This window comes from Nerophis ophidion, linkage group LG29 (genome assembly GCF_033978795.1).
Source record: "Nerophis ophidion isolate RoL-2023_Sa linkage group LG29, RoL_Noph_v1.0, whole genome shotgun sequence".
In the NCBI taxonomy this organism is placed as follows: domain Eukaryota; kingdom Metazoa; phylum Chordata; class Actinopteri; order Syngnathiformes; family Syngnathidae; genus Nerophis; species Nerophis ophidion.
The window spans coordinates 8,557,526-8,570,066 of NC_084639.1; the positions used below are offsets into that span (position 1 = coordinate 8,557,526).

Consider the following 12,541-nt stretch of genomic DNA (forward strand, 5'->3'; position numbering starts at 1 on the left):
TACTCTTGTTTTTTTTTTTTGTGCGGTCAAACAATTAAAAAAAAAGCATTTATTTAATCCGAACACGGTTGGATTAGACCACACACACAAAGTACAGTGTTTCGAAGAGGGTCCCTTGCGAAGGGCAGAGATAGGCATCGCCACCACCCGTCGACTGGTGCTGAAGAAAGGTGCGGGGCCGACTTTCAGGTTGAACAGGTACAACCCTATAATCTCACTAAAACATTAGTAACACAATAAGCAGATAAGGGATTTTCCAGAATTATCCTAGTAAATGTGTCTAATAACATCTGATTTGCTCCCACTGCCTTCGTCTTTTTTTTTTTCCTAGTCCTTCACTCTAAATTTCCTCATCCACGAATCTTTCATCCTCGCTCAAATTAACGGGGGAATCGTCGCTTTCTCGGTCCGAATCGCTCTCGCTGCTGGTGGCCATGATTGTAAACAATGTTCAGATGTGAGGAGCTCCACAACCCGTGACGTCACGCGCACATTGTCTGCTACTTCCGGTACAGGCAAGGCTTTTTTATTAGCGACCGAAAGTTGCGAACTTTATCGTCGATGTTCTCTACTAAATCCTTTCAGCAAAAATATGGCAACATCGCGAAATGATCAAGTATGACACATAGAATGGACCTGCTATCCCCGTTTGAATAAGAAAATCTCATTTCAGTAGGCCTTTAAAGTTTGCTGCTTGAGTCTAACAGCTGCAGTTATAATGCCTTCCGCTAGGGGGCAATGTTATCTCATACTAAGCAACACAGTACTTGGGCAGCTTGAAAAAAAAAAAAAAAAGAATCCTGACTCTAATACAAACAGGTTCCTTGAGCAATGGGGTAATGTGTAATACAATACTACAATCAGCACCTTGCTGTTGCGCAGCAGAGCTCTGGCCACGCAGAGGAGCTGCCGTTCGCCCACTGAGAAGTTCTCCCCGTTCTCCGTCACCTCGGAGTAGAGGGAGTGAGGCAGTTGGTTGACCTGATGAGGGTTCACATTCAGACAATGAAATCTCCCGGGCTCTACTGCCATGATTGCATGAAGTTGTCGTCACCTACCATGTCTTTAATATGAGTCTTCTCCAGCGCCTCCCATATTTGGGAGTCCGAATACTGATCCCACGGGTCTAAATTGGTCCTGTTTTAAAAGCATTCCATCAGAAAAAGTAGCACATATAAATAATATTCCACGCTGTCTCACCTAACAGTGCCGATGAAGAGCACCGGCTCTTGAGGGATGATTGCCAGCTTGCTGCGCAGGTCGTCCAACCCGATCCGGGCGATATCCACCCCGTCAATGATGATGGAGCCTCTCGCCAGCTCCACCAGTCTGAACAGAGCCAGACCCAGAGAGGACTTCCCTGCGTCGGGAAAAAAAAGTCTCAGTATGAGGCGCGAGTGAGATGGGTATATTTAAACCAGAGGTGTCCAAAGTGCCGCCCGGGGGGCATTGGCGGCCCGCGGGTAATTTTTTAACAGCCCTAAGCACATTCTAAAAATACGATTAAAAAAATTAAAAACAGAAAAAGTGGTATGAAAGAGCAAACAGGTGAAATGTGACAAGAAAATGTTGCAATGTTTACTCTAATAACAAAAAGCTGCCATGCAGGTTGTTATTTTCTTTAAAAAAATTATAATCAAAATCAATGTCACATTAAATAGATAGATAGATGGATAGATAGATAGATAGATGGATAGATAGATAGATAGATAGATAGATAGATAGATAGATAGATAGATAGATAGATAGATAGATAGATAGATAGATAGATAGATAGATAGATAGATAGATAGATAGATAGATAGATAGATAGTACTTTATTCCACTTTGAGACATTTTTTGGGGAAAATGTTGCATATTTTGTGTTTGCCATACAAAAAAACTAAAGAAGGGCCTAATAAGAACAAACAAAAAACATAAACAACACTAAAAGTTATAATCGACTGATGGATCTGAAGTTGATCTCATGACGATTGTGTTTAAAATAAACAGTGAAAAAAAAAAAAGGTTTTTATTTTTAATGAGTAGGGCCCTTTTGGATCCCCAATAATTTTAGTGTGATTTTTTGTGTGTGTCATTGCGGAAAAAAAAAAACAATAATAAATTGAAATCAATGGTGTTATGTGTTGACATTTTTAAGGCTCTAATTATTCTATAATCTCAAATATTCCACTTTAAAATTTTATTGGGGGAAACTATTGCATATTTTGTGTTTTTTTCCCATAACAAAATAGGGTTTTCTTTGACAAAAAGGGCATGCAACTTAAATCTTTAAAAATGTTATATTGACGGATTTTCACTCGGACTACAGTATTGATGCACGGGGGGTGGAGGGTGGGTTTGTCATGGATGGGGGGGTTTATGGGTGGGGGGGGGACTGGGGGGGGGTTTGGTGCTAGCGGGGTGTAAAAATAGCCTGGAAAAGTCACGGATGCTTGGGATTCTGGGTAATTGTTATAAATGATAAATGAAAATAAATGTGTTGTACTTGTATAGCGCTTTTCTACCTTTAAGGTACTCAAAGCGCTTTGACACTACTTCCACATTTACCCACTCAGACACTGATGGAGGGAGCTGCCATGCAAGGCGCAAACCAGCACCCATCAGGAGCAAGGGTGAAGTGTCTTGCTCAGGACACAACGGACGTGACGAGGTTGGTACTAGGTGGGGATTGAACCAGGGACCCTCGGATTGCGCACGGCCACTCTTCCACTGCGCCACGCCGGTATGTTGCGTTTATGTTGTGTTACTGTGAGGATGTTCTCCCGAAATGTGTTTGTCATTCTTGTTTGGTGTGGGTTCACAGTGTGGCGCATATTAGTAAGAGTGTTAAAGTTGTTTATATCACAACCTTCAGTGTAACGTGTATGGCTGTTGAACAACTATGCCTTGCAGTCGTGTTGTACGTTCATCAGCAAAAGCCACGTACAACATTTTACTGGGCTGGCAAGCTGTTTGTACATTTTGTAGAAGGCGTCAAAGGCAATGGCTTCATAGCACGCCATTATTATTGTTATCTGGGTGACCATCAGCAGATAAGAGCGAGAAAGGTTGCGGCTCCCATTGTCTTCTTTATTTTGTGAAACGTGTCAAAATGGCTCTTTGAGTGGTAAAGGTCGCCGACCCCTGATCTAGAGATTTAAACCTTGAATAACAATAATACAAAATAATGACACATTTTAGATATTTTTTTGACCCAAAAATTGTGGGGACCCTGGTACCAAGCCTGAGTGGAGGCCTAAATGTATATTTTTACACATATATTGTATTAGTTTTTGAAATAAAAAACAAATATCAAAATAGCCCCTGCTTGCATTGATTTTTCAGTGTGTGGCCCTCAGTGGAAAAAGTTTGGACACCCCTGATTTAACTGCAAAGAGAGGGGAAGCACCTGATCCCGTGCGGCCCACGATGCCGATGGTCTCCTCGGGCTGGACGGTGAAGGTCAGGCCCTTCAGCACCAGAGGCAGATTGTCACGATAGCGCATGTCCACGTTCTGAAAGGTAATCTTGCCCTCCTGAGGCCAGGAGAGGGCGGGAGCATCTGACGGGCTGCTTTTGCACGGAGCTTCACTTTCCAGCGTCTGAGACAAATAATGCAGAAGTTGATGTCATAAATGTAAGCATCTGTGTCATTTTCCTGGACATAAAGGACATGGTCTCCTCATCAGAAAAAAGTACAATATAACAAAATAGGAAAAACCTGGTTAAGATACCGGCAAGATCAGGGGTGTCCAAAGTGCGGCCCGGGGGCCATTTGCGGCCCACAGGTCATTTTTTAACGGCCCCACAACAAATTCTAAAAATACGATAAAAACAACAACAACAAAAAAGTGGTATAAAAGAGCAAACGGGTGAAATGTAACGAATTGTTGCAATGTTTAGTCTAATAACACAAAGCTGCCAAGCAGGCTGTTTCTTTAAAAAATAATAATGAATCAAAATCAACATCATTATGAATTATTGACCTATTCAAGGCTCCAATTAGGTCACATTAAATATTCCACTTTGAGATATTCTTTGGGGAAAATGTTGCATGTTTTGTGTTTGCCATATTAAAAACTGAGCTGTTTTTTTTTTTTTTTTAAAGAAGGGCCTAAAACAAACAAACAAAAAACATGAACAACAATCAAATTTATAATTTAAAGGATAGATCTGAAGCTGTGGGATTTTTTTTTTGTATGTGTCATTGCTCAAAAAATGTCAATGCCTTTTTAAGGCTCCAATTATTTTACAATATCAACTTTAAAATTTAAAATTTAATTGGGGGAAAATATTGCAAATTAGGTGTTTTTTTCCATAAAAACCTGGGTTCTTCTTTGACAAAAAGGGCATACAATTTCAAACGTTTTTTTGACAGATAGACCTAATGTTGATTGAGAGATTTAAACTTTGAATAATAACAATAATAATAATAATAATAATAAAAAATGATTATTTTTTTATATCTTTTTACCAAAACCCTTTGGCTATTGACTTTTTTATACATTTATTGTATTGGTTTTTAAGCTAAAAAGTATCAAAATGGCTCCCGCTAGCTTTGATTTTTCAGTGTGTGGCCCTCAGTGGAAAAAGTTTGGACACCCCTGGGCAAGACGTTAACATGTGTTAACAAAAGGCAAAAAACATGTGTGTGTATTAAGGGTGCTCCAAAAAAGGATTTGGAGCTAAATACGAATAAAAAAACATCTAGTGGACATCAAGAGTAATTCAGGTCAATGACCTTTAATTATGCGCTGAATGCATGAGTACACAGCATTTAAATATATGACCCAATGCAAACAACCTTCCCTAGTCATCTTGCAAAAAAAAACCAATTCCAACCAACACAAACTGTCAACAAACATGGTCACACATAACACAATCTGCTTACTGAACTTTGAGGACATTAAAAAAAATGTCAATGCACCATCAAAAATTTAAAATGACACCCATTTAAATCTAATTCAGTAGAGATGTCCGATAATATTGGACCTTTGATATTATCGGCCGATAACTGCTTTAAAATGTAATATCGGAAATAATCGGTATCGGTTTCAAAAAGTAAAATTTATAACTTTTTAAAACGCCGCTACACGGAGTGGTACTCAGACGTAGGGAGAAGTACAGAGCGCCAATAAACCTTAAAGGCACTGTCTTTGCGTGCCGGCCCAGTCACATAATATCTACGGCTATTCACACACATAAGTGAATGCAAAGCATACTTGGTCAACAGCCATACAGGTCACACTGAGGTTGGCCGTATAAACAACTTTAAAACTGTTACAAATATGCGCCACACTGTGAACCCACACCAAACAAGAATGACAAACACATTTCGGGAGAACATCCGCACCGTAACACAACATAAACACAACAGCACAAGTAGATGGTAAATGGTAACACCCCAATAAGTATTTCAACCTGTTTTAAGTCGGGGTCCACGTAAATCAATTCATGGTGCCTGGTAGGGGTGCAACGGATCCAAAAACTCACGGATTGGATCATTTCTTTCGGATTAGGAAAAAAAAAAAAAAAAGACAGGACAAATAAACAGAAGTTTTGCCGTTTTGTTTTGTAACACTTTTAAATTATTAAATTAAAATATATAAAATTTAGTTCAAGTGCACAAGGCATAATATCTTCTTTTATAGCTCTACCAACCGGTATAGCTCGGTTGGTAGAGCGGCCGTGCCAGCAACTTGAGGGTTGCAAGTTCGATCCCCGCTTCCGCCATCCTAGTCCCTGCCGTTGTGTCCTTGGGCAAGACACTTTACACACCTGCTCCCAGTGCCACCCACACTGGTTTAAATGTAAAAATTAGATATTGGGTTTCCCTATGTAAAGCGCTTATAGTCACTAGAGAAAAAGCGCTATATAAATATAATTCACTTCAATTCACTTCACTTTAACATAATTAATGAAAAACAGTGCCACATAAAAAGAGATTTCTCCTTTCCTCCACTGCTTGTGTCAGTACCTGCACAAGGTGACTCTCCTAGAGGGGGCGTGTCTTCTCATCTCCCACTCTGCTGTGATAAAATGAGCGCTTATGGTCACATAGTTCCCCTGGACCTCCACCCTTGCACTTATGGTCACATAGTTCCCCTGGACCTCCACCCTTGCACTTATGGTCACATAGTTCCCCTGGACCTCCACCCTTGCACTTATGGTCACATAGTTCCCCTGGACCTCCACCCTTGCACTTATGGTCACATAGTTCCCCTGGACCTCCACCCTTGCACTTATGGTCACATAGTTCCCCTGGACCTCCACTCTTGCACTTATGGTCACATAGTTCCCCTGGACCTCCACCCTTGCACTTATGGTCACATGGTTCCCCTGGACCTCCACCCTTGCACTTATGGTCACATAGTTCCCCTGGACCTCCACTCTTGCACTTATGGTCACATAGTTCCCCTGGACCTCCACCCTTGCACTTATGGTCACATGGTTCCCCTGGACCTCCACCCTTGCACTTATGGTCACATAGTTCCCCTGGACCTCCACTCTTGCACTTATGGTCACATAGTTCCCCTGGACCTCCACCCTTGCACTTATGGTCACATAGTTCCCCTGGACCTCCACCCTTGCACTTATGGTCACATAGTTCCCCTGGACCTCCACCCTTGCACTTATGGTCACATATTTCCCCTGGACCTCCACCCTTGCACTTATGGTCACATAGTTCCCCTGGACCTCCACCCTTGCACTTACGGTCACATAGTTCCCCTGGACCTCCACCCTTGCACTTACGGTCACATAGTTCCCCTGGACCTCCACCCTTGCACTTATGGTCACATAGTTCCCCTGGACCTCCACCCTTGCACTTATGGTCACATAGTTCCCCTGGACCTCCACCCTTGCACTTATGGTCACATAGTTCCCCTGGACCTCCACCCGTGCACTTATGGTCACATAGTTCCCCTGGACCTCCACCCGTGCACTTATGGTCACATAGTTCCCCTGGACCTCCACCCTTGCACTTATGGTCACATAGTTCCCCTGGACCTCCACCCTTGCACTTATGGTCACATATTTCCCCTGGACCTCCACCCTTGCACTTATGGTCACATAGTTCCCCTGGACCTCCACCATTGCACTTACGGTCACATAGTTCCCCTGGACCTCCACCCTTGCACTTACGGTCACATAGTTCCCCTGGACCTCCACCCTTGCACTTATGGTCACATAGTTCTCCTGGACCTCCACCCTTGCACTTATGGTCACATAGTTCCCCTGGACCTCCACCCGTGCACTTATGGTCACATAGTTCCCCTGGACCTCCACCCTTTCACTTATGGTCACATAGTTCCCTTGGACCTCCACCCTTGCACTTATGGTCACATATTTCCCCTGGACCTCCACCCTTGCACTTATGGTCACATAGTTCCCCTGGACCTCCACCCTTGCACTTATGGTCACATAGTTCCCCTGGACCTCCACCCTTGCACTTATGGTCACATAGTTCCCCTGGACCTCCACCCTTGCACTTATGGTCACATATTTCCCCTGGACCTCCACCCTTGCACTTATGGTCACATAGTTCCCCTGGACCTCCACCCTTGCACTTACGGTCACATAGTTCCCCTGGACCTCCACCCTTGCACTTACGGTCACATAGTTCCCCTGGACCTCCACCCTTGCACTTACGGTCACATAGTTCCCCTGGACCTCCACCCTTGCACTTATGGTCACATGGTTCCCCTGGACCTCCACCCTTGCACTTATGGTCACATAGTTCCCCTGGACCTCCACTCTTGCACTTATGGTCACATAGTTCCCCTGGACCTCCACCCTTGCACTTATGGTCACATGGTTCCCCTGGACCTCCACCCTTGCACTTATGGTCACATAGTTCCCCTGGACCTCCACTCTTGCACTTATGGTCACATAGTTCCCCTGGACCTCCACCCTTGCACTTATGGTCACATAGTTCCCCTGGACCTCCACCCTTGCACTTATGGTCACATAGTTCCCCTGGACCTCCACCCTTGCACTTATGGTCACATATTTCCCCTGGACCTCCACCCTTGCACTTATGGTCACATAGTTCCCCTGGACCTCCACCCTTGCACTTACGGTCACATAGTTCCCCTGGACCTCCACCCTTGCACTTACGGTCACATAGTTCCCCTGGACCTCCACCCTTGCACTTACGGTCACATAGTTCCCCTGGACCTCCACCCTTGCACTTATGGTCACATAGTTCCCCTGGACCTCCACCCTTGCACTTATGGTCACATAGTTCCCCTGGACCTCCACCAGTGCACTTATGGTCACATAGTTCCCCTGGACCTCCACCCGTGCACTTATGGTCACATAGTTCCCCTGGACCTCCACCCTTGCACTTATGGTCACATAGTTCCCCTGGACCTCCACCCTTGCACTTATGGTCACATATTTCCCCTGGACCTCCACCCTTGCACTTATGGTCACATAGTTCCCCTGGACCTCCACCATTGCACTTACGGTCACATAGTTCCCCTGGACCTCCACCCTTGCACTTACGGTCACATAGTTCCCCTGGACCTCCACCCTTGCACTTATGGTCACATAGTTCTCCTGGACCTCCACCCTTGCACTTATGGTCACATAGTTCCCCTGGACCTCCACCCGTGCACTTATGGTCACATAGTTCCCCTGGACCTCCACCCTTTCACTTATGGTCACATAGTTCCCTTGGACCTCCACCCTTGCACTTATGGTCACATATTTCCCCTGGACCTCCACCCTTGCACTTATGGTCACATAGTTCCCCTGGACCTCCACCCTTGCACTTATGGTCACATAGTTCCCCTGGACCTCCACCCTTGCACTTATGGTCACATAGTTCCCCTGGACCTCCACCCTTGCACTTATGGTCACATATTTCCCCTGGACCTCCACCCTTGCACTTATGGTCACATAGTTCCCCTGGACCTCCACCCTTGCACTTACGGTCACATAGTTCCCCTGGACCTCCACCCTTGCACTTACGGTCACATAGTTCCCCTGGACCTCCACCCTTGCACTTACGGTCACATAGTTCCCCTGGACCTCCACCCTTGCACTTATGGTCACATAGTTCCCCTGGACCTCCACCCTTGCACTTATGGTCACATAGTTCCCCTGGACCTCCACCCGTGCACTTATGGTCACATAGTTCCCCTGGACCTCCACCCGTGCACTTATGGTCACATAGTTCCCCTGGACCTCCACCCTTGCACTTATGGTCACATAGTTCCCCTGGACCTCCACCCTTGCACTTATGGTCACATATTTCCCCTGGACCTCCACCCTTGCACTTATGGTCACATAGTTCCCCTGGACCTCCACCCTTGCACTTACGGTCACATAGTTCCCCTGGACCTCCACCCTTGCACTTACGGTCACATAGTTCCCCTGGACCTCCACCCTTGCACTTATGGTCACATAGTTCTCCTGGACCTCCACCCTTGCACTTATGGTCACATAGTTCCCCTGGACCTCCACCCGTGCACTTATGGTCACATAGTTCCCCTGGACCTCCACCCTTTCACTTATGGTCACATAGTTCCCTTGGACCTCCACCCTTGCACTTATGGTCACATATTTCCCCTGGACCTCCACCCTTGCACTTATGGTCACATAGTTCCCCTGGACCTCCACCCTTGCACTTATGGTCACATAGTTCCCCTGGACCTCCACCCTTGCACTTATGGTCACATAGTTCCCCTGGACCTCCACCCTTGCACTTATGGTCACATATTTCCCCTGGACCTCCACCCTTGCACTTATGGTCACATAGTTCCCCTGGACCTCCACCCTTGCACTTACGGTCACATAGTTCCCCTGGACCTCCACCCTTGCACTTACGGTCACATAGTTCCCCTGGACCTCCACCCTTGCACTTATGGTCACATAGTTCCCCTGGACCTCCACCCTTGCACTTATGGTCACATAGTTCCCCTGGACCTCCACCCTTCTGTGGTGAGCGCAACAGATGACGCTCGGGATAGTTCGTCCACAACTTTTTTCTTCTCTTGCTCATAAAAATCTGGCACAATCTTATCGTTGAAGTTGGTGCGCGACGGGATGTCGTAATGTGGCTGAAGCACTTTCAGCATGTGTTTAAAACCCTCGTTTTGCACAATGGAGTCTGCACCTATAAACACAGCGATTAAATGGCACGGGGCGTTCAAGAGAATCAGCACCTCCAAGTCCGAGTCCATGGTTCTCGCCCGGAAAAGGGTGGAGTGCCATCTCCGGGTTGGGGAAGAGACCCTGCCCCAAGTGGAGGAGTTCAAGTACCTAGGAGTCTTGTTCACGAGTGAGGGAAGAGTGGATCGTAAGATCGACAGGCGGATCGGTGCGGTGTCTTCAGTAATGCGGACGTTGTATCGATCCGTTGTGGTGAAGAAGGAGCTGAGCCGGAAGGCAAAGCTCTCAATTTACCGGTCGATCTACGTTCCCATCCTCACCTATGGTCATGAGCTTTGGGTCATGACCGAAAGGATAAGATCACGGGTACAAGCGGCCGAAATGAGTTTCCTCCGCCGGGTGGCGGGGCTCTCCCTTAGAGATAGGGTGAGAAGCTCTGCCATCCGGGAGGAACTCAAAGTAAAGCCGCTGCTCCTCCACATCGAGAGGAGCCAGATGAGGTGGTTCGGGCATCTGGTCAGGATGCCACCCGAACGCCTCCCTAGGGAGGTGTTTAGGGCACGTCCAACCGGTAGGAGGCCACGGGGAAGACCCAGGACACGTTGGGAAGACTATGTCTCCCGGCTGGCCTGGGAACGCCTCGGGATCCCCCGGGAAGAGCTAGACGAAGTGGCTGGGGAGAGGGAAGTCTGGGTTTCCCTGCTTAGGCTGTTGCCCCCGCGACCCGACCTCGGATAAGCGGATGATGATGGATGGATGGATGGATGGGGCGTTCAAGTTCCTCCGTTATTCCACTCGCCATTACCACGCTGTACGAACAACTTTTTTTTTTTTTTCCATAAATCAGACCGCGGATCACGTGTGTGCCGAACCGAAGATATTGATCCGAACGGATCACGGAACAATGTTGATCCGTTGCACCACTTGTGCCTCGGTTTGCATTGTTTACGAAACGTGTGCTACTTAATATGTCCGTATCGTTCGGTACACCTCCGAACCGAACCGAAACCCCCGTACCGAATCGGTTCAATTCAAATACACGTACCGTTACACCCCTAGTATATATATATATATATATATATATATATATATACGACCACATTTTTTTACCCCAATGCGGCCCGCAAGTCAAAAAGTTTGGACCTCCCTGGTCTAATGATGATAAAACATTGTGTATGTTAGCACGTTCGCATTTTGACCACGACCCATAATCGGCGCCACAATGACATTTGCAGGCATGGGCCTTGTTGCTAGGCAGAATTGGTGAGGCAGTCATTGGAGCCCCAAAACATTGCCATCTGGGACTTTGAATGACAAAGTAGGGGCCCGAATCTGCTTCATCCTGTTAACACACACAAGACACCACCACTTTTGGCAGAAAAAATATGTACAGCCATGGCAGGACACGTTCGGAACCTGAATGGAACCCGGCGTACATTGCTCTTGTCTTACCTTTATGTAGTGATTAATCCTCTCGACTGATGTGAAGCGGGCTTCCGTCTCTGTGAGCAGTCTCACGGTGAACTGGAATAAACCGGTGAGCTGCAGGTGAGACAGGAAGAGAGGGAGGTGGAAGGTTAACAACTGACTTTAATTACTATTAAAGACACAATGGCTACCCATCAATTAATCCTGATTTACATTGTGGCCGAGGGAATGCTGCGGGCATAATAATAATATCCAGTGCTGCAACTATACTGCTGTGCTTGCTTTGTTTTCTGGTCTGGTGCATACAGGCATCCTGCTATGTCTACTAAATAGATTTTAGCTTTTGCTGCATTCAAAAAAAACTGGGAAATTAGAGGAAAGTCAATCCAAACCTTGGACCACGGAACATGGTATTGGTGTAAGTTTATTTCGAGCATGCATAGTTACAACATGATACTTCACAATTTCCAGGCTCTCTTTTCAACATGTTCGAAAAGGAGTAAAGAAGCAGAATTTATTTAAAAATCAAGAGGAAGATGACTAATTTAGTGATAATATTTATAGTGGAAAAGTTGGGCACCGAGGAGAAAAAGGTTAAGAGCTCTTGATATAGAGCAGTGGTTCTCAAATGGGGGTACGCGTACTTGAAGGTATGCCAAGGGGTAGGTGAGATTTTTTTTAAATATTCCAAAAATAGCAAAAATTCAAAAATCCTTTATAAATATATTTATTGAATAATACTTCAACAAAATATGAATGTAAATTCATAAACTGTGAAAAAAAATTCAACAATGCAATATTCAGTGTTGAGAGCTAGATTTTTTTGTGGACATGTTCCATAAATATTGATGTTAAAAATTCCTTTTTTTGGGAAGAAATGTTTAGAATTAAAGTTCTTGAATCCAGATGGATCTCTATTACAATCCCCAAAGAGGACACTTTAAGTTGATGATTACTTCTATGTGTAGAAATCTTTATTTATAAATGAATCACTTGTTTATTTTTCATCAAG

The 12,541-nt window shown here is 45.4% G+C and overlaps 1 protein-coding gene across 3 annotated transcripts in view; it reads right to left on the reverse strand.

The window, feature by feature from the left end:
• wu:fb13g09 (ATP-binding cassette sub-family C member 5) overlaps positions 1-12,541 on the reverse strand; it is a 112,854-nt gene that overhangs the window by 4,020 nt on the left and 96,293 nt on the right. For all 3 annotated transcript variants that reach the window (XM_061892126.1, XM_061892125.1, XM_061892124.1), the window contains exons 23-27: positions 11,554-11,643; positions 3,392-3,584; positions 1,201-1,360; positions 1,059-1,137; positions 868-981 (exon numbers count right to left, since the gene is read on the reverse strand). In XM_061892126.1, the coding sequence (XP_061748110.1) occupies positions 868-981; positions 1,059-1,137; positions 1,201-1,360; positions 3,392-3,584; positions 11,554-11,643 (636 nt within the window). The remainder of the gene's footprint in view (positions 1-867; positions 982-1,058; positions 1,138-1,200; positions 1,361-3,391; positions 3,585-11,553; positions 11,644-12,541) is intronic.